Source organism: Mirounga angustirostris, unplaced genomic scaffold (assembly GCF_029215605.1).
Source record: "Mirounga angustirostris isolate CCGP_5_RB_7025 unplaced genomic scaffold, mMirAng1.0.hap1 SCAF_8, whole genome shotgun sequence".
Taxonomy (NCBI): Eukaryota; Metazoa; Chordata; class Mammalia; order Carnivora; family Phocidae; genus Mirounga; species Mirounga angustirostris.
Window position 1 is genome coordinate 102,840,773 of NW_026991716.1, and position 23,252 is coordinate 102,864,024.

General features: G+C 37.5%; 1 protein-coding gene across 2 annotated transcripts in view; it reads right to left on the reverse strand.

Annotated features, from left to right (window-relative positions):
• MAN1A1 (mannosidase alpha class 1A member 1) overlaps window positions 1-23,252 on the reverse strand; it is a 166,615-nt gene that overhangs the window by 50,347 nt on the left and 93,016 nt on the right. For both annotated transcript variants that reach the window (XM_045865400.3, XM_045865401.3), the window contains one exon: window positions 20,330-20,424. In XM_045865400.3, coding sequence (XP_045721356.1) covers window positions 20,330-20,424 — 95 coding nt within the window. The remainder of the gene's footprint in view (window positions 1-20,329; window positions 20,425-23,252) is intronic.

Consider the following 23,252-nt stretch of genomic DNA (forward strand, 5'->3'; position numbering starts at 1 on the left):
ATTTTACCTGAAATGCAATATAAATTCTAAGTAGGTTATAATCCCTAGCACAAATCTATACATCTATATACATACCTAAGTATATAAAATATACATATAGATATATATGCAACACCGTATTATACACCTGAAACTAATATGACACTGTATGTTAACTGGACTGAAATTAAAAGAAAATTTAAAAATATAATAATGCAGAAAAGGAGAAAAAGAGGAACAGTGGGTAGCTTGAGCTCCGTATGTGCATCAGTTCCCTCGCCCCCATATCACACAGGGGGAAGCAAAGTGGCCTGTGTAGACGCTGCACATGTAGTTGAGGAAACCTTAATCTTTTAAAGGAACTGTGGACAAACTTGCCCAACTGTTGCTCCAGAAGGGGATATTATCTTTATTACCTTGGACAGCAACAAAACAAAACAAAATAATACAAAACAAAGACAGATTAGATACTTTATCTTCTGAGGCTGTATAAAACATCTTTGGAAAGACAAGAAAAAAGTTGACAAGATCCAACAATTCTACCTCTAAGTATTTACCTAAGAGAAATGAATACATAAGATGTTCACATAAAGACCTGAATGTGAACTTTCATAAGCAGCTTTATTCATGATCACCAAAAACTGGAAAGAACACAAATGTCCATAAACAAGAGAATGGAAAAACTATGGCACAGCTATACAATAAAATACTATCCAGCAATAAAAAGGAATGAACTATTATATACAGAATAATATTAATGAACCTCAAACACTGTGCCGTATGAAAGAAACCAGGCAGAAAAAAGCACATACGGTATGACTCCCTTTGTGTAAAATTCTCGAAAGGGCCAAACTCATTCATAGTGTCAGCAACATACCAGTGATTGCCTGGGGGGTCAGATGAAGGGGACTGAATGATTGCAAGAGTCACATGGAAAGTTCTGTGAATGATGAAATGTTGTATATCTTGATTGTTGTAGTGGTTACCATAGGTGTATGTTTGTCAAAATTCACTGAAATTTACCTTTAAAATTGATGCATTTTTGTATGTAAATTATACCTCAATAAACTCGATGAAAGAAAAAATGGCACAAAAGTGTATTTCATTGTTGTCTCTTTAAAAATGGGAACTGAGTCTTTATACTGGATTAGAATTCTATAATCAGAAAAAATGAAAATTTATTTAAAATAATATTTTAAAAAATTTAGAAAAAATAAAGATTAATTTATTCATCAAAATTATAAGAAAATTTGTCATTATAGGGAAATACGCCTGTAGTATTCATTGCTCCATATTTTTAAATCCTTACAAAACCAAAATTTTTCTAGATATGTGCAAATACCTATTGGAGTGAAAAGGAGACTAGAAAAGTGCTTGATTTTCTAGCTCTTAGTTTAACACATTCAATGGAAAGTTAAGCAATGTTGGAATATTAAACTTATCAGACTTGTGAATGGTTTAAAGAGACCCTTGAAATATACCTTTCTGGTAAGTATGTACTGATTCTTTACTAGCATATTTATTCCTTGATAACTTCATCAGAGAAAGTTTTATCTTTAGTTCAAGATCAAATAATCTGATTAACCCTATTCTAACCCTATAGGTGTTTCATGTGTTTACAACGTATCCAAAGCTTTGGTCAAAAAAAAGTCACACTAAAAATATCATGATATTGTCATATTGACTTAGGGTTTTCTTTAATATAATACCTGACCCTTGGGGCCGGCTGGGTAGCTCAGTTCCGTTAAGTGGCTGCCTTTGGCTCAGGTCATGATCCCAGAGTCCTGGGATCGAGCCCCACATCAGGCTCCCTGCTCAGGGGGGAGACTACTTCTCCTTCTGACCCTCCTCCACTCTTGTACTCTCTCTCACTCTCAAATAAATGAATAAAATATTTAAAAATATATATATAGCTGACCCTTGAACAACGTGGGGGTTAGGAGTGCTGACCTCCCAACACAGTTGAAAATCCTCATATAACTTTTGACTCCTCAAAAACTTAACCTACTGCTGACCAGAAGCCTTACTGATAACATAAAGAGTTGATTAAAACATATTTTGTATGTTTATGTATTATATACTGTATTCTTACAATAAAGCAAGCTAGAGAAAATGTTAAGAAAATCTAAGAGAAAATATACTTACAGTACTGTACTGTATTTATAAAAAAAAAATCCACATATAAGTGGACTTGCACAGTTCAAACCTGTGTTGTTCAAGGGTCAACTGTATGTTAATAATTCTTAAACATCTTTTAATGATTCCTTGAACAAATTTTCTTACTGAGAAAAACCATCTAGACTTGCCACTCAAATATGCATCTTTGCCTTACCTTCCTCTTTCCCCACACAGAATTTCCCCTACATGTTCCTCACTGCCTGGATGGGCCACTCCTCTTTACCTCGATCTCATCTACACATCTGCTTGGTCTCAGCCTGAAACCACTTCTTCAGGAGAGCTGTCTCTGACCCCCCTGCAATTTGAAAACATTTTTGTGATTGATTAATGTCTGCTCCCATAGACTATAAATTCCCTGAGAATTTGTTGATTTGTTTGTTTTTACCAGTTTCTGCCCTGCCCCTGGCACAGGAAGGGTGTTCAGAAGAATGGTGGTTATCTGATGTTTGCTGAATAAATGAAGAGATTCCTTTAATAAGTGAGCCGGTTTCCTTAGCTTGTCCCAATCAGAGCACTGGTCTAGCTCACCAACTAACGGACTCCTCTCCCTGAGCAGCTCCTCTGTGTCGGTGGCACACCCACATTTAATATAACTATAGCAACTACAGTTGGATATAAAATATAAAACTGGACCTCAGGTAATAATCGCAAGAACGTATCTTGGGCCACTTGGTCTTTCTGCTGATTATACCATTCTATGCTCGCTCTACACATGAGCATGCTGCTTTCTTGTCTTGCCAAAACTTATTTTACCCTGTCATTAACCCTTGAAACTGCTTATCAAAATGCTAAGGAAAACTAGACTATGATTGGGTAAAGTTCCCCGAGTGTTAGAACTATATTCCTGAGTCTTAAAAAAATTTCACACAAAAGGTATTTCCCTAGAGTTTAAAAGGCAAAGCCAAGAGAACTGCACTGCTGGGCTACAGTCTGGGCAGCTGGTCAGTGATTCATGGGGAATATTTGCCACACTGCGCTGTAATAGTCCACTTTTATCATTCCAGACTCACTGGACTAAAGATCATGTGTATGCATTCTTTTTTTTTTTTTTTTAAAGATTTTATTTATTTATTTGACAGAGAAAGACACAGCGAGAGAGGGGACACAAACGGGGAGCGGGAGAGGGAGAAGCAGACTCCCTGCCGAGCAGGGAGCCCGATGCGGGACTCGATCCTGGGACTCCAGGATCATGACCTGAGCCAGAGGCAGTCGCTTAACCAACTGAGCCACCCAGGCACCCCATGTGTATGCATTCTTAATAGGACTTACTTTCTACCTCATCATCTAATTACAATGCTTTCATACTAGAAAATTATGAAGAATGTTTTCCCAAAGTGGTATCTCTACTTTAAAAATCAGCCTACCTGAACAAAACATCCTCTTCCATCTCTTAGAGTATCCAGACGTAATTTAAATCTTTCTTATGATTCATATCTTTGGGAGTCTTGTTTTCTTATCATGCCAGAATAAGAGAATCTAAACAGTATTTAGATAAATCATGGGACCTGGTACATCCAATTTTAAGGTTTAGATAATGGGGAAGCCTTAATCTCTTATCTAGCAATGGAAAACAGAAAAATAGCAAATACCGAAATATCAATTTATAAAAAGATGCCTACATTATTTTCACTAACGAATTAAAGCCTTATTTACAGAATAGAGATTTGCCAAAAAGATACTTTTTCCACTTATACCTCAATGCACTGTTTTTTGTTGTAGGGGAAAAATAATTGATCATCTTACTTTTTAATTCACCCAGAGACTTTCATCTCCATGCATTCAACACACACTTATGTGGAACTTTTTGAAATCTCACAACTTAATGAAATAGCTTTTATCTGCAGGAGGAAACGGAGTGTTCGGAGAACAAGGAAAGGAAGATGATTAAACTTGTCCAGGGTGGGAAAGGAACAAGGTAGAGAGAAAGAAATTGAAGGACTCTTTGAGAATGGGTGACATAACTGGACCTTTAAACATAGCAGAAGTTTCTGGGGGCTAAAGGGTCTGCTTCGGCCAAGGGCCTCTCTAGGCATGAACACGGGGGTTTGAGAGCAGAGAGCCTACTTGAAGAAGAGCACTACAGCTTTGGGGAAGCTATTAAAGACTCTTGGTTAAAGGGAGAATGTGTGAGAGCAGAAGGGTAATATGTTTTAAGGAGGTGACTATATATATCTCACAACTATATCTGTAGCTATATCTATATCTATAGTTATATAAATACAGTAGAATTGGGGGGAAGAGAAATTGGCAGCAGGGAAACTATTTCCAAAGCTACTGTTCTAGCTCAGGACGGAACTGAGGGGTGCCTAGACCTGGGCGATGAATGAGAATGGGAAAGAAGCCTGGCTGTGAGAGGTGTCAAAAGTACTATGGAAATGAAGTAGACAGGATCTGATGACAGACTAGCTGTCAGGGAGAAGCATTTAAAGACCTCAGGATGTTTGAACTGAGGTTATTGGTATAACAAAAGGTCAATCTGGAAGGGAAACTCATTTGGGGGTTAAAATACCGCAGATGATTTTTGACAGATGAAGTTGAGGTGCTATCTGGCACTCAGTGGGATATAGGGATTAAATTCTGGAGTGAGGGCTGGGCTGCAGATCTGGATTAAGGGGTGGCTACTGCCTTTTAAAATCTAGGGGGCCTCTGGATGTGCTTTCATGCAAAGGGTTTGAAAGACAGCCACAGTTGTTGATTCGCTCATACATACCTACACCCACCTTTGTGCAGACAGTGAAGACTAGAAGGCAGAGGTGAAACAGCTACTCCCCACCTGAACTGTCTGTGTCATGGAGTCAGGATCACACCAAAATGTATGTCTAGCACCCCTGCCTTGCTCACAGCCACAGTCTTTACTGCTTACCTAAAGGTGACTGTTTCCTAGCATCTTTTGGGCCTCTTCATCTGTGCCCTGAAGAAGGACCTGGAAACCTGCCACTCATTGTCACTGCAAGAGCATTCCCAGCCTGGGAGGACAGAGACAAGTCAGACCACTCCATCAGGGCAGTATGGGATGCTGGGCACACTAGGGCAGGACCGCAGATGCAGGAAGAAATGAGGAAAGCTTCTTGGAAGTGGTGCTGCCTATGCTGTGTCTTTCGGGGGATGGGGAAAGGGGGACTGTTCCAGACAGAGATAATGTAAATAGACAGAGACAAGAGAAACCAGGACATAATTGAGAAATTACACAGCTTCGTATGACAGAAATAGAGACTATAGAGCATCTTTTTGCCTGACTAATTTTGATTTTTATTTAAGGTAATGAGTAACCACAAAAGAAGAAGACACAAGGAAGTGAGATGATAAACATTTGAAAAACATTTCCATTTAAAAAACATTTCAACAGGGCGCCTGGGTGGCTCAGTTGGTTAAGCGACTGCCTTCAGCTCAGGTCATGATCCTGGAGTCCCGGGATCGAGTCTCGAATCGGGGGTCCCTGCTCAGCGGGGGGTCTGCTTCTCCGTCTGACCCTCTTCCCTCTCGTGCTCTCTGTCTCTCATTCTCTCTCTCAAATAAATAAATAAAATCTTAAAAAAAAAAAACATTTCAACAGTGTGGAACTTTGGAAAATGTCTTGGGAAACTGGTGCAGGAAGATCCGTTAAAGGTAACTGCAGTGGTTGAAATAAGTGATGATGAGGGCCTGAGTGGAACAGAAGGAAGACAAGACCAGAAATAAATAGACAAAAGAACTGAAGTGAAACATTATGGACAATGTATCAGCAAGAAAGAAAAAGGATGGAGGGGTTGGGGTGGGGGGGAAGGGGCCCAGAAAACAAGCTCCTGGAGGAAGGAAAAGGGGGTACATTCAGGAATACAAGTGATGGTATCAGATACTCTTTTTTGAGGAAAGAGGAAAGAATGGGATTCAAGTGATTCAGGTACAAATTTAGGACTTAGTAACAGAACACCCAGATATTCTTATCTGGAGAAGGCTCATAGGAGACTATCTGAACCTCTCCACAAAGTAGGGAGAATAAGGTGTTGATGAGTAGGTGTGTGAAAGAAGAAGAAGAGAGAGGGACTGATGCCTCCAAGAGTCAAGACAAGGTGGGAGAGGGGACCAAAGACCTTCTTCACTCACCAAGGGCCTGGTCAATGTACTAAAAGAAGCATGAGTGACTGAACTGTAGAGAAACACTTTTGCTCTTCCTGTATCCTAAGACTCTTCTTAGATCCAGTCTCAAACTTTGACCCCATTATCACAAAGATGGGGAGAAAGTACAGAAGTAGAAGAATCACTAAGATGGCAGGAAGGAAGAAAAATTGGTTCTATCAAAAAAGGTTTGAAACAATTCAGGTTCTTTATTCTTTCTTTATTCTAGAAGAGAAGATGAAGGGGAGATTTCCATAATCTTAGCTTGTATATCCAGATAAGAAAGATGCTATGCATATAATTTCCCATTTTTAACTCTTGGGAGAGGAGATTCTATTTGTTTACATTTCTTTTTATCTTTAAATAGTGGAAGTGAGCTTAACAAAGGGTTCTTGTATATATATCAAACCCTACAGTTTTTGGTGAAATTCAGTTCTGGGAGGTATGTGGAATTCAATCAGACACACCAAAAACTTTTTTAATAACCTGAAAGTGCTTAGTCATCAACGTAGTACAAATAGACAAGCACCATGCTAGCCTATTTGGCAGTAAAATAGCAAGACATCTCCCCCTGGTTTTCCACCAGGTATCAGGAAATTGAAAAGCATAAAACTATTATTATTATTATTTTTTAGTTCAAATAATTCCAAATGCTTTCGAAAGGAAATTCAAATTACAGAATTGGATATTTATGTCTGTGCCAGACTAGATTCAATCAAATTAATGAAACTTTAAAAATATACATATAGGGGCGCCTGGGTGGCTCAGTTGGTTAAGCAACTGCCTTCGGCTCAGGTCATGATCCTGGAGTCCCGGGATCGAGTCCCACATCGGGTTCCCTGCTCAGCGGGGAGTCTGCTTCTCCCTCTGATCCTCCCCCTCTCATGCTCTCTGTCTCCCATTCTCTCTCTCAGATAAATAAATAAAATCTTTAAAAAAAAAATAAAAATATACATATATTTGGAACTCCTCTGGAGACTACAGAGAATGGCAGAAGCATAAGGCATTAATAATAGCTTGTCTGGCTGCCTATAGCTTATACACTCATAATTCCTCTTGCTTCCCATTTCCTCCTCTTTACACTCTTTTCTTTTAGGATAAACATAATAATAAATAAATTTTGTAGCACCTTTTGTTTGAAAAGAGACCAAGGTTTTACTGTCTTTAGAAAAACTCAAAAAGTAAATGTAATCTTTACAGATTATTCTATATAGAGCCTACACTTTACAAATTCCAGTTTTTGAAACTTCTTTCTCAAATATAAATATGAAATCATTACTCTCTTGATTATAGGCCTCAGAAACTCAGATTAGCAAATTCTGTAATTTGAAACCCTTTGAATTTAGCAAAAGTTTTGGATACTCAAACCAAATATGCTGTTCATTTTATTTTATTATTATTTTTAAAGATTTTATTTATTTATTTGAGAGAGAATGAGAGAGAGCACATGAGAGGGGGGAGAGTCAGAGGGAGAAGCAGACTCCCTGCCAAGCAGGGAGCCCGATGCGGGACTCGATCCCGGGACTCCAGGATCATGACCTGAGCCGAAGGCAGTCGCTTAACCAACTGAGCCACCCAGGCGCCTGCTGTTCATTTTAAAATATCACTCTTCCAGGATAAAATGACACTCACAGCCATTTTAGTGCTTACCCAATCAATATTAAATATTAGTGTCTTTAAGCACTTTCTACCTATTTCGTATGAAAATCAATATCTCACTTTTGAAAAGTTCTTGATCTAATTAGCAATCTTTTCACAGCTAACCCACTTTAAAGTGGTGAAAATTAATACAAATAACGGAGAGTGTGCCACAAGGTTATCCAGTCTTATAATATTTAGAGCTGGTTAAAAGTAATTTAGAACTTCCCTTGAAACCAATTTAAAAAATATTCTCAAGAATAATCTAAACAGGATCAAAGTCCACTTAATATAACGAGACAATATGCCGCCACATGATAAGACATTGGTCTGCCTGACAAAGGTAAATGACATTTAGATGTTTATTGTGTATGGCAGTAGACTTTGAAGCAGAATGCAAGAGTCTTAATTAGAGCACAGGAAAAAACTATCAAAGCTGCTATTTCTAAATTTTTTATCTGGAAGGAAAAAAAAGCTTTATCAAATTAAATATTCAGATATCCACTGCTCCCCTCCCTTGGTACTTATGTAAAAGGTTTCATACAAGATACCCCCACGATGTTCCTGCTGAGACTACACTGTGAGAAGAGATCAGCAGGGGACCTCACTTGTTCCACTGCTGTCAGCGACTCTCGAGGCATCATGGCTTATGAGCTGTAGAATGTCATCAATGCAGTTGATTTGAAAATCTAAGACCTTTCACAGTAATTATGATATTACAAATACTTTGTAAAGAGATGGACTGTGACCATGAATGTATTTTTCAACAAACAGATTTTCTCATTGTCTTGAGGCAAAGTATTTAATCAAGAGTTGACATTTCAGAAAAAAAAAATGTGCTTATATGCTGACATTTTCTGAGACAAGTGGTAGTCAGAAGAATGCTACCTACCAGATAATTCAGAAGAAGGAGGAGGAGGAGGAGGAGGAGGAGAAGAAGAAATAAGAAGAAAATAACACTTGTTACTTAATCTACAACTTGAAAAAAAAGTCACAATTTAACATGGATAAAAGAATCTAAATTTGGAAAGAACTCTAAGGAAAGGCCACTTAGAAATTGGACATTTATGAAAATATTTATGAAAGTGGTTCACCTTCTAACTCATATTTGTATCAAACTTAAGAATGAAAGTTTTTATTCTGCTTTAAAATCTTCTAAAGGAAGAGTTCCAGAGGTTTTTCTATCTTTCTATTAGTTTGTAAGAACAAAGGATGGTATCAGGAAAGACTGACATTTCCTGACAGAATTACAAGAGTATTCTTTGCATAACCAAAGGATGGGATTTTAAAACAAACACCATGGTTAGGAAGGCCAGCCAGTATTACACTTCTCACCACAACGCAACTTTGTTATCTTTTCCTCCTGGACAGAGTTAGAACCAAGTTTTGAAGTAAGTAACAGAATAAGACCTTTGACTACTCATTGTATCACAAGCCTTAAACTGAAATGAAAAGACCAAACCAAACCAAAACAAAACAAATCACACTGTTCTGACTAAAATGATCAATTACTCTTAACAAAATATTTTATTTCCTCATCTATTTCTTATCCTTTACAATTTTATTTTTTGAGTGTTTTTAAATATATAGGACATATTAATAGAGTGGTGCATGTATACATAATTTACAAATAAAAGTACATGTTCTAGGGTGAGTGCTCAAAAATATTTTACTGATAAGAGGGCAAAAAAGCTGAAAAACCATGGGCTTACGGTCCCGATGTAAGAGTGGGGTGCAAATTCCATCATGTAGCTAGCTATAATAAATGCATGTAAATTAAGTGGCTAAAGTGCTGCCTTTAAACAGTGTTAACATGAATTTTTCAAGAACCACAATTTTAATGCCTCACAATTAATGAAATCACCATAATTTTAGTCCTTATTGCAGTCCTTATTTTAGGTTATTCCAATAATTTAAAAATAACTCTTCTTCAGCTGGGCAGTTAGATCGTGTACTTTACTTCCCTTTGTTGTTCCAGATGACAATTACTATGAGGACTCTACACTGCTTCCCTTGTTTGAGGAAGACTGAGTTATAAACTGAGCGCCCGGGCGGCTTGATAGAATTACAGATGTATGTACACCTATTATACACACACACTTCTTTACATTAAAATCCATGCTTTATGCTAAGGTCTAACTTAAACACAGGTGGTAGGGACGGACAGTATGGATGGCTACCATGATGATGTCAGGATCCTAAAATTCCACAGTGATCCACACTTTCAGATCTAAAAGACCCCCAGCTTCTTGAATTCTGGGGTTCTGTTATAAACATTTCCCCAGTAAACCTGATACACCTCATTAATCCCACTTCAACAAATGAGAAAACCAAAGCTTAGAGAAAGAAGATATGCGATCATGTTATTTTTTTATAGAGTTATATTCAGTGAAACACAACATCTTAAACACATAGTTTGATATGGTTTAAGAAATATTTATATTTGTCACACTGTTCTTAAAGTAGGGGAAGCAGGACTTATATTCCTGTTCTTTCTGCTGCCATTTTCTCAAACACAATCAGCAAAGTTATAGAAATTGGCACTGTCAGATATTAAAAGATTATGACAAATCTGTAATTCATAATTCATTTATTTCCCAAAGTCCATTTGCAGAGTGCCAATGAGGTATAAAAAGGCACTATGCCGACAGCTCTTTGGGACGGAGAGTGGGACAGGACATTCTACAGCCTCTGAGGAAAGAGGGTACCAACCCCAAGGGCATGGGCAAAGAAAAACAGAGATGAGAGAAGCTTAGAATGCATCTGAATCATTTTGTCCAAGCCATATAGAAAATTTCTTATAAAATACACCTTAGGGTGCAGAAAGTAGATTCACTGACCTTTGAAATAAATGTAGTCATATTTAAAAAGAAAGAAACACACAACAAATCCAAGGTATTTGTATGATGTACTCACACACAACTATTAGAAATGATATCCACCCTAAAATGGTTTATGTAACTTTTATAGAATAGATTTATGCTTAAATTTTGGAAAACTGCTCACTGATAGAACCATTATAGTAATTGCACTGGATCTGTTTATTAATTTGTCACAATTAAGTCAATAAGAGCTTTACTAATGTCCTATTACTTGATTAGTTTTGAAAGTGATTATCTTAAGAACTCGACTTAATTGGAAGCCTCTCAATTTACAAGGTACATTAAACTCTCAGTACCATCTTAAGATTATTCAACATATGCAGGTCAATTACCAGTAATCACTGTTTTGTACAAATGTTCCATAAAAACTATAGCATGACATGACAAAGAGGGAAAGTAAGATCTAATTAATAATGCTAAACTCCAATTGACATTTCCAGGATAAAAGGGCAACATGAGCATTCATATATAGTCTGCCTAAAACTAGGTCTGTTACTAAAAATCAAATAAAGAAAAGCTAGCAACTCTCTACCTTACATATGAAGATAATTTGTCATGATTGCTAAATCACCAAATTGCATTGCCTGTACTCATGCCCAGCTGCACATTAATTTCCAAATTAGTAAATTACAATTAATTCTTATTATTGCTCCATCACTTTTCTCTTTCTAGTTAATAAAAGGGACTGCAATCAATTATTGTTCACCCCATTTTTTAGAGCAGATCAACTACAACTATTACTGCACGAGCAGGAAATATGGAGTGGTTAATGTACCCACTGAGATTGGAAAGCCTTTAAAAACTATTGGCTGTAGTATAAATACTTTATATTGACCTTCCAATTCCCAAAGATTCAATGTAGTTAGTTGAATATTTATAATGATTAACAATAATAAGGGTTGAGAAAGGGTTTTGACACCTAGGCTGATTTCCAAACATCTAATCAAACGATTTCATAAACTTTCAAATTAAACTTTATTAATCAAATATTTGAAAGGTTTGCCCCACACTAGAAACATGAGCCTGGTCTTGAGATTAATCACAGAAAAAATTGATTGCTGCTTCATTAAAAACCCAGGATAGCAAGCTCCTTGAACAGATTATTCCACTGCTGACCTGTAAAGGCACTGTATGTGTTCTGACTTGTTCCTAATTTAAGTCCCGTACACAGAATACATTTCAAATTGCCACGTCTGATTTGCCACTGATTGTGTGAATACAGTGAACAAAGCTGAATCTGTAAAATACTAGTTCTGCGCCTTTGAAAAACTTGAGATGAAAGCCATTTTGAGTTTGTTGCATTCAAATAACTACAATTGTCCTTAAAATTGTCCTGGTGAGTTAACTGCTTAACCAGTGGGGATGCTGTGGGGGAAAGCAGTGGTCATATTTAACAATCCAGTACGTGGGTTTTGTACCAAGGATCTATCTGCCGAAAACTGAAGAGTGAAGAAGGCCTCTTAATGGACTTCCCACACACCACAAATCATTTTTTAAGGGATTTAAGCAGTCCTCTTGGGATAGATTGTCTCTCAGTTGCCTCCATGTCACCTTTGATAAATTTCTGCACTTTAATTACTCATATGCTGTAATTCAGCCTTAAATGTAGGTACTTAAGGAAATACAGAAAAGAAAAAAAAAAAACATTTTTCAGCATCGAATCCATGGTTGAATAGAACCATGCCACTTTACTGCATTCACATGTCAATTTTCTGCCATCGCCCTACCAGAAGCCCAGCTGAAGTGGTCTGTGGCAGACAGGAATTCATGAAGCAGGAGGGTGGGGTGGTGCACAGAAGTCATGAGGATTGTGCAAGCCTGTGTTCAAAGACAGATGTAGTCTGCTCCTTCCTCCAGGGAATAAAAGACACTGAAAACCTCATTCACTTGGGTATGAACTTCAGTTATGGCCAGAGGAGTGGGAAGAAATGGAAGAGTTCAGGCACCATGAGGTTCTTCAAATTCTTACTGCCTCACAATGCATGACTAAGAAGCAGCAAAGCATCCTTTGTTCAGAACTGCTTGTCTCTTAAGTCTCAATAAAGGAGGACATACACAAAGTATATTTAAATTAAGTGCTGCTATCCTTATTGTCCACTGGGAATACATAAAGACCATTAGTTTGGTCAAGCGCCTGCATGCTTGGCATAGATGTAATGATCTGAAGCTTGGTAAGAGAATTAAATGATCCAGAAGAAGCCTAGGTTCCCTCCTCCTCTCCCGATGGGAGGATGATCACAGCCTCTTTTCTCTGGCTCTTGAATGCCCTCAGGTATGGGCCAGGTCACCAGCAGCTTAGAATAAAGTGCTTTGCCTGAGCCACAGGAATGGCTTTTACAGAAATGGCTCTCCTTTCTAAGTTACCCCGAAGTCCTTAATTAAGAATGCCTTTTTTTCCTCTCCCCCTATGCTAAAATGGACCAACATTTGCTTTCTAGTCTTACTGCATTAAAAAAATAATAGTGCAAGGGGAAAAGAGAACACGTAAACTCTTGTTGGGTACTTAATGTCTGGAATTAGCTGCTTTTCAGAAGAAGCAACAAACTGCTTAGAGTTAAGTGAAAATGTTGGATAACTATTAACAAAAGTAAATTAGTCAGAGAAACAGAAACCTTCACAGTCCTCCTCCCTCCCTCTCCCCAAGGATGTTTGGAGTTGGGGGCCTCACTGAGCAGCTCTGAGATTTAAGATTCTACATGGTTCTGATGGCTCATTTCTTATATTACAATGGTCTCAAGGTGTGGTCCTTGGACCAGGAGCATCAGCTTCTGCATCAGCTGGAATCCAGTGAGAAATGCAGATTATCGAGCCGTACCAAAAACCTGTCCAATCAGGAACTCTGTGGACGGAGCCCAGCAATATGTGTTTTTAACAAACCCTCTAGGCAATTCTTACATACTCTAAAATTTGAGAACTACTGTTCTATTAAAGCTGGATATTTTCAAACCAGTTTTCTAATATTTTTATATTTCAATGTTAAATTGAGCATCAGTGGACAGGGAAATGTTTTCAAAGGTAATTGAGAAGAGAAATGAAGCTGGAATCCTCAGGATATACATACTAGACTTAGAGCAGTGAGTCTCAACCCCAGCTGAATATTGGAATGGCTGAAGAGGCTTGAAATGTGCCAGGACCTTATTCCAAGCCAAATGAAACAGATTGGGGGAGAGGGAGGCAGCGATAATACACACTTTTAAATGCCCTAGTTATTCTAAGCACTGGAAAGATTGAGAATCACTGACAGAAAGTAACCACAGCAGTTGGACCCTCAATAGAAGCTGGGCAGCCTAAGAATTAGGAAAGAGGGCTCTGTGGATGTTTACAGCAAAAATATACACATATTTTCACAGACAAGGTTTGTGCCATATTAATTGAACACGAGCTAATATGTGGGACTTGGGAAAAGAACAATGCATTTTATTGCCTCGCACTCCTCTTAAATCTTATGGATGGAGCAGTCCTTATTTCTAGAGGAGATAATTCACCAATAAACATAATTTTAGAGAGAAAACTGGGTTTTGACCCTATAGGCTAATTCAAAACTAATCTAAAAAATAATAAATGTTTGAGTGTGGAGCCACCAGAATCCTACATGTACTACATTGAGACATTTTCTCCACACTTCCAGCTGATTCTACCAATACCCATTTCTCTTCCTGACCTGGAAAATGGGACTTGAAAATGGGTTAGAAGCATTGAATGGCATAAAAACTGCCATAAAGAGGCATTAAAACCAAATTAGTTTTAACTACACATTATTTTATCATATATGTGTATATGATATGTACACATACACACCCCCACATAATTTTATAATGAAAATTGAGAACAAGACCATAAATAAATAATAATTTCAATTTACATTTATTTCATATCACTTTAAAACGGTAAATCTCCTCTTACAATTAATTCATTAGATTTCCACAAAACCTTCTGAGATCATCAGTATAAGTACGATTATTGCTATTATTTTAGTTTAATTTATCAGAAGACAAACTCAGTTTAATGAAATTATCCAAGATCAAGAGCTATACTGACAATGTTAATAAATAGCAGCTTTAAGTATGGTACTAATATTCTAATGTCTGATATTAATAACTTTGTACATGTCTGTATTAAAACCTTAAAATACGGTTATTACTATTTCCAGAAATGTGTAAGTGGCCAAAGGAATTAAAACAGATAAAAGAGGGAAACCCAATTTAATAAAATATTCAGTCAGAAAAAATAAAAACAGAGTAGGTTAGCTTAAGATGCTTGGAGAGACTGGAACTTCTTTCTTTCCTAGAGTTGGTTGGACTTCTCTTTGAATCCCTAACAGGTCCATACAACGTATAAATAAAAGACAGTATAAGACACAGCCCTGATTTTACACTCAGGCCGTATCACTTCTGCAGAACCTTTTTTAGTATAACTAACTGCTTCAGAGTATGAGCAAATCATTAAATGAGTTTGCTCATGCTAAAAAATGTGTTTCTTGGTTTTTTAAATCTTACTCTTATGATGTTAAAGTATGAAATTGTACCCTGCATTATCTTAAGATTTGATAAATTTAATAATGTGGACATCTATATTTCAACTGGCAAATAAAACACAGGGAGATATATGGAAGACATTTAAAAAATATTTATCCTAATTAGACTGTCTTTCATAATTTGTGTCTATTAAAACCAACTATAATTAATATTTAAGCATTTTACACCACCAACATAAAATGCAATAGAGGGGCTACTGCTTTTTGTTATAATATACACAGTACATGCTTCACCCAGGATGATCTTTCACTATTAGAAAAACTTAAGCTATGTACTATTCTTAATTAAGGTCCCATTTCAGTTAAAGTAAAGCAATTTGCAACTTAATTATAATAATAATACAAATCGCAATGTAACTAATGATGTAGTATGCATTTGTGTTGGTAATTAGACTAGTCAGTAAATAAAGCTTTACAAAGCAGGAAATAAAAACAGGTGAGGGAGTTGTGCTCATTCATCACCTTGCGGACTAATGAGAGCTGGAACGGAGATCAGTCACTTCCGGCACATTCCTTGATGTGCGCCACAAAAACGCACGCTGTAGACAGTTCCACTAACCTAATAAAACCACCAGGCAAGTGTCACCAAGTGTCAGTTTAGAAAAATCCACAAAGAGAAACAAGTGATAAAACAGAATATAGCTAAAACTAACTCATTTATCAAAAAGGCAGAATAATTATTAGGAATGCCCAGACTGTATGCCCTGTGATAGAAATGAATAATGGGAACATTAACTATATTATTTTAAATTAAGAACACACTGGAGAAAACTCCAAATCTAATAAGTTAACTCTACCTAGGCTTGAATTACACCCAGGAATATGGAAATGGTAAAATGCTTGATTTTACAAACCACAGAGGTGATTTTTCTTCTGTAGTGTACAGGAAAAGAATGCAGAGGGCCTCCTGTTCACAGTAATAGTAAGATCAGACATCAAATTTTGACATTTTCACATTAGAGAAATTGAGTTCCACCAAAATTCTAATCTATAAAAAGGCAATGCTTTCCTTTTAGCAGAGGTGTGATATAACTTACGCATCTTCATTCTACTATCGTATTGGTGAAGCCGGTATGTTAGTCGAGTCAGGTCCCGTGTGTAACACTAGGTATCTGTTTAAATTACCACTTGCTATTAAATCACAATTCCGATCAACTTACAACTTACTACAGCAGCTCTCGAATTAAGATTACAGATGTAGCGAAAGAGATAATTATATATATTTTTTTCTGAACAGATTTTGGGACAGAGTTCCTAATGTAGCATACGAGTAAATTATTTAGATTCTCTGCTATTCTCAGTTTGTACAAATGCTGAAATCCAATTTGGCTTATTGGTGTTTTGGCTCCAAATGCATCAACCTCCCCAACTCCAACTACTGCTTGCTTTAAATTCAACTCGGGGAGTACTTATTATCTCTCCTTGGCACAGACCATCTTACATTGTCAATTACATGAGTGAGTGTATAATATAGTAACATATAAAATATACATTCTGCTTTACCAACCAGGATGTGAATACCCTGAGGGAAAGACCATGTCTGTTATCTTTTTAAATAAAGTGGAGAGAAACAGAAAATCTTTCCCAGGACCTAGCACAGAAACTTCATCACAGCAGGGACTAAAATAAATGTTTATTTCTTACAAAGAAAAGGTAAAGAAACAGTTATCTTCAGGCAATAATCTGAATACTAGGCAGATGTGAATAGATGACACCCACAAAGTTCACATTTTTTGTTAACATATAGGTGTTGGCAAAGAGCAGCATCCATATTTTCAAAATTGAGAGGGAAGAGAACTATGTTATTACCGACAGCATATTCTATACTTCTCCCATTATAATTATTGCCAAAATTTTCAAAGCCAGTCAACAGTGAGTATGTAGCTCTTCTAAAAAGCATCCTCAAGCACTTTATTCTTATGGGCATCATTCCACAGACACTCCCTTATTCTGAGAAGATAATTAAGAAAATATGCTTTTGTCAGACATATTTTTTCTCCTCTCTTTGGAAAATTCTACTGGTGACAGTCTTCAAAAAATGAGAAAAGAAGCTCCATGCCCACTGTCCCTTATCTTCTGGCCCAGACTGTAAAAATACAGATATTCAGAGGAAACAGCATGGATGTACATGTTGACAGGAATAGCACATCCTGAAATGCTGTTATTGCAGATCAAATAGGAAACTCTGTCTTCTTCTCCTAAAGGATATTCTTTAAGGTGATAAATAAATCTCACAGCTGGAGGGAGAATGGATTCAAAGGGATATAAGGAATGTTAGTGGATTGATAGTACTATTAATTTTGCCATGGCTTTTTCTCTGAATTTGGGTAAGTCACTGTGATTTAGTAAGTGGGCCTGAGAATGGATAAAATATATAATAAAAAATTCATTCAGATCACCAGGAAGAAATTAAAAGTGTTCCCATCAGTTGTCAAAGGGTCACCTAATTTCCTCTAGTTTGACATGAAAACATTAGAGAATACATAAATAAAATGGCACATTAGTTTTTACCATATACAATTGCCCTGCAATTCTTGGAATTAAAAAATTCTAATGTAAAATACCGTAAATCCAAATAAGGTTTTATAAAAAAACATAATGCCCCACCTAATGAGTTTCCAAGAGGTATAGATATGAAAGATAACAGGATTCAGTATTTAAGAGTTTTGAGAAGTATTCCTTTATGTACTGAAACATATCTCCCCTGTACACTAAGGATAGATTTAACTAAGGAAAAGTCCTCTTGGCTGTTAGAAGTAAACACTAAGTAAAATTAAATAGGCTTTAGAATAATCTGATTTCTTATGCTTATTTTAAGAGAGGCTAGAACTAACTGGATGATATCAACACCTTACAATAATTGGCTGAACTTTTGCAAAGATGTAGGTGTACACGTCTCTCTGCTAGTTTTAATAGGGCCTTATTTAATTTCATTAGCTTCCAGGAAGCAATAGGCACTAGCTCCACAGAATCTTAGAGTAGAAAGTTGCAGTGATCGTTCACTCCAGTATTTTAAACTTGGGGTTCTCAGGTTCTAGGTGGGCTCCGAAAGTACTGTCAGCTTTGGGAAACTGTGTAAAAATATGCATACTCAGGAATGTGCATTTTATGAGGAGAGGGCCATGTTTCATCAGAATTTCAAAGTGGCCTATAAGCCTGTAAAGGTTCACAAAATAACTACTGAAGTAGACTAACTGCACTTACAAATAATCCTGGGGGTGGAGATGATCTCTGAAGACACCCAGAGTAGCTGTAAAATACCTAGAACCAGGTCTCCTGTTAACCACCTAGCTCAGTGTATTATTGTGCCCATATCATTCTTCTCAGAGGGTAAGGAGGAAGAAAAAGAGTGTTAAACGTGCACAGTGTTTTCATAAGCAGGTCTTATTTCAGGTAGCAGAGTTGCTTCTAGGTCAGAATACTATCTATAAATACAAAGTCCAAAGATATGGAAGGTTATTATAGGTGATATACCTGAGCCAAATAAAAAACTCGTGGATCTCAAACAAACACCATACCGCCTCCAGGCCTAGCACAGACCAACTCTTGCTTTAAGTCCCTGCAGCATATGTTACTACCTTCAGGGTGACAGAGAAAACCATAGGACCCCAACAGGGAAAAACGGATCCTGAGATATCACATCATATAATAGAGAACTACCTCAAGTTAACATGGCCTAGTTATGTGGTCTCTCCCTGTCTCACTGCTCAACGACACCCCTGCCCCAAACCCAAACACACACACACACACACACATACACACACACACACTTACTATATACAGTACACAGGTATGGGGTGATTTCAAGGTATAGATATGTAACATACAAATGAAAATAAAGCATGACATTTAACTGATTTATTAACCAAATAAGTAATTTCATGATTATTTAAGATTAATTTTAGGAAAGAAAGTCACTAAAATAAATAATTAAGAATAAATGTGCATTAATCCTGCCAAACCACCCTGTACATCCTCTTGGCATTTCTAAACCAAGAAAGCTGTTAAATTTGTGTCTATGCATCAATGTGTGTATAAATGTGTAAGTACATATTCTATCTCTACCACTTACATACAGTATGCTGTTAGGCAAATTACTTAATTTCTCTGCAACACAAGTTCCTTATTAGTTTCCATTAGTAAAATGGAGATAACAACAGTATCAACCTTACTGGGTTATTGTGGGATTGAATGTGGTAATACAGGCACAGAGCCTAGAACAAAGCTTCATATTTTATGATGATAAATCATCATCATCATCATCATCATCATCATCATCACCACAAGGAGGTACGTAAGCAATTGATTACTTACGGGGAAGAAGGAGTTAAAAAGGAGGCTTAAGATAAAACTGTTTATTGACAAAATGTTCAAGCTATCATGAAAATTCAAACTACTCCCTAGGAAAATACCAGAAACTCTGTTTAGCCTAGGTTTACTTGAAGCAAAATTCCCATGGACGTGGCTTAACAGGTTCTCCACCCCAATGGCATGGAAGGTCAGGTTGATCTGGGTCAGCAGGGCAGTTCCCTTCCCTTCCTTTACAACTGTGGGCAGGGCAGGCCAGGTGCTCCCTGTGTCTGTCACACCAGCTCCGTACATGGGAGGTCTGGTTAGTCCAAGGTTCTAGCTCTGCAATATCTCTGTCAGCAGCTTAACCAAACGAAGTAAGTGCTCTTAGGAATTGGATTCTTTGGAAGTGAAATGTTTTGATGACAATTTTAAAGATAATGGGATGCTCTTGGTATCTTTAGAGAAAAAAAATGCAACATCACCACGAAATAGTGAAAACCTCAAATCACGTTTGGCTTGGATGACTCTGTTGGGGTCATGCTAGCCTATGACAGGGACCCATCTAAGGCTGAGGAACTCTGGAAAACGTATAGCTTCCAACACAAGGACAGATGCCAAGACTGCCAATGGTACTGGTCACTGACATCGTGCAAGAAACCATCCATCCAGTTAAACCACAATATTGCATATTCCAACTTCAAAAATATGTTGTTAAAATGAAGAGTTTTACCTTTTTAAATTCAGCAATGCCCAAGGTATTCCAGAGGGAGTATGAAATGCAGGTAGCAATTTTACCCCAAGTTCCACTGCTTTCTTTCGAAATATCTGAAAAGTTAAACAGTTACGTAAGCTACTGTTGTAAGCAAAACAAATGGTGTTATACTACCATCTCACATTTGGCACTTATCTACTTTAAAATTTTCTTCATATGAAAAAAATAAAAGTTTCTCAAATTAACAGAATTACCTAGCAAAGAAAGAATGGTCTAGGGGCCATGTTGCTGTGGGGAATTCATTACCAATCTTGGTTGCACAATTAGAATCATGTTGGGAGATCTGAATAATGCTGATGTCTGGGTTGCACCCCTGAGATTCTAAATTCTATGGGTTGGGGCTTCCAGATTAGAATTTTCTAAAGCACCATAGGTGATGTCAGGTGATTCCAAAATGCAAGCCAGGGGGAGAACCACTGCTGTTGGAGGTAAGTCCTGGGCTGAAAATTGGGAGAACTGGTCCTGTTCCAACTTCACTTATTTACTAAGGTACAGAGAAAGGAGAAGTTTTAAGAAGACATTATTACAAGTAACCTGTATGTTCCCTCAGCTCTTTGAGGTTTTAACTTCCTCTGATGTTAAGCGTAGGTGAAATGGAAGATACAAAGTTAAATTAGGTACAAATTACACCCAGAATGTATAAGGAAGATAATATATGCACATAAATATCTAGAATGTAGAAAAATGAGAACTGGCAATAAAATCACCTGGGAGTCCTGATGAGCTCAGTAAGGCTGCGCGGTGGAGAGCACATTTGGACGAGGACTGTGTGCAGTATGTCAGGGGCTAGTGATACTAGAGATTGGAGTGGGAAGTGGGGGAGGCATCCCTGGAGGCATCAGTGTAGACACAGACAGGCAAGAGGGGGCACGTAGGAGCAATGGAATGGGTCAGCTTGCCTGACCAAAAAGGGAAGGATTATTGGTAACAAAGTCGGACACACATAGCATGGGCCCGAGTCATGGAAGGTCATAAATCTAAGGCTAAGAATTTTACTCCGTTCAAATGGGAAAGATTGAAGGTTTTTAAGCAGCCAGTTCACTTGAGCAGATTGCGCTTCAAGAAGAGTAATTAGATGACACCCATTCACAGTCCCCTTGAAGGAAGACCTGCTACAGCTTTCCCTGTGACAGTTGAGGCAGCAAGCAGGTGCCTTGCCCCTTCTCCTTCTTCTACTGTAGGACTGAGCATGGTGCGCTGGGAACTCAACTATTTCCACTTGCCTCTTCCTTAAATAATGGAGATGTGAGAAAGGCTGGGGAGACCCTGAGAAGCATGGAAAATGAAAACAAAGTCCTCTCCCAGCCAATGGGAAAGCATCCCTTAAACCCACTGTCAAAGAAGTCTTGTGTAGCTTCTCTAGAGGAAAGGGTTCTAGTCCGTAACTCCTGCTCTAAGTCCTGAGACTCCCCACAGACAAATCCAGGCACTTGGGCTCCCAGACTGAATACACTACAGTAATGCCAATGTTGATGCTATTTCAGAAACCCTACTCTTTTACATTCTCTCATCTATTAATGAAAGTTAAGAAAGTAATGAGTTTGCATGTAAATTTTTGGTTGACAATTTAGATAAACTAACATTCCTGGTATACAAATAAGGAACAGACATTTATAGTATAGAGAAAGCACTAGAAAACAGAGGTACCATTTTTTCCATTCTCTTTAAACTGGACAATTTTCCCATTTCAACAACAGTATATGGAAGGAGAGAAGAAAGAAAAAAATAGATCAAAAGATATATTCTTCCCTTTCCCTGCCTTTCCCTAGAGAATTCCAAGTTCTCTTCTACTGAAAGGGACTATCCAATCACAGCCCAGCCATCTGTTGACTTCCTAGTTTCCACTTTTTAAACTGTTAATTAATTAACTCCTTTTCAAGAAACTTACATAAGATGGAAGTCAAACGATGCAATTAAAATACCATCGTGGATATTATAACCATATGGCGTGGGAGGTTAAGGATGCAGGCTTTGAAAAACACAATGCCTATGTTTGAATCTCAGTTCCAACTTTTTCAGATTGGGTAATCTTGGACAAATTGCTTACTCTCTGTGCTAAGCTTCCTCATCTATAAAGTGGGGATAACAACAGCATTTGCTATTTTAAAGGTTGTGGAGGGGAATGCGTTTTTATATTGAAAGACCTTAGGACATGTAGTCATCACATTAAAAGGCTAGTTGTATCATGGGGATAATGATAGCAGTATTTCCCTAAGAACTTTTCCTATTTACTGCCTGAAATTATTGTCTTGGCTTTTATCCCACTGCTGTTTTGGTACCTTCTACTCAGGTTGTGGTGTGTGTGTGTGTGTGTGTGTGTGTGTTTGTGTACTGTGACCCCATTACACATATTCTTATCACAAGCATTCATTCTCAAGAGCTAACTCCTCAGTTCTCATCACCTGTTTGCATTTCTTAATTTGACTTTCCATGTTAGCGCTAGTCTGTACTTCTACTTGTGTGCTCACATCACAATTTGGGTGTCCTGTTGTCATCTGAAACTTAACATGTCCAAGATGAAATAATCACTTAATATTCCAGGCAAACTTCCCCAGTTCCATCACTGACACTGTTTGGCCAGTCCCTGGGGCTTGAGAGAGAGCAGGCATTTTGACTACTGATTTATCACTCTTTATTCATCAAGTGTCAATATTCATTTCCCCCAAAAGTCTCATATACAGCTCATTCCCTGATATGAGCTAGTCCATGATATGAGTGTAGTCCTCATTTCCATCACTGGGTATGACGAAATGGCATGATAAAAAAAAAAAAAAAAAAGAAGGTCCTCCTCCTACCTAGTCTCCCATTCTCCAGGATTTTCCCTCCTGTCTCTATTCATCTGTATCTATATTACTAAATTGTTCTTTTTACCATACAATTT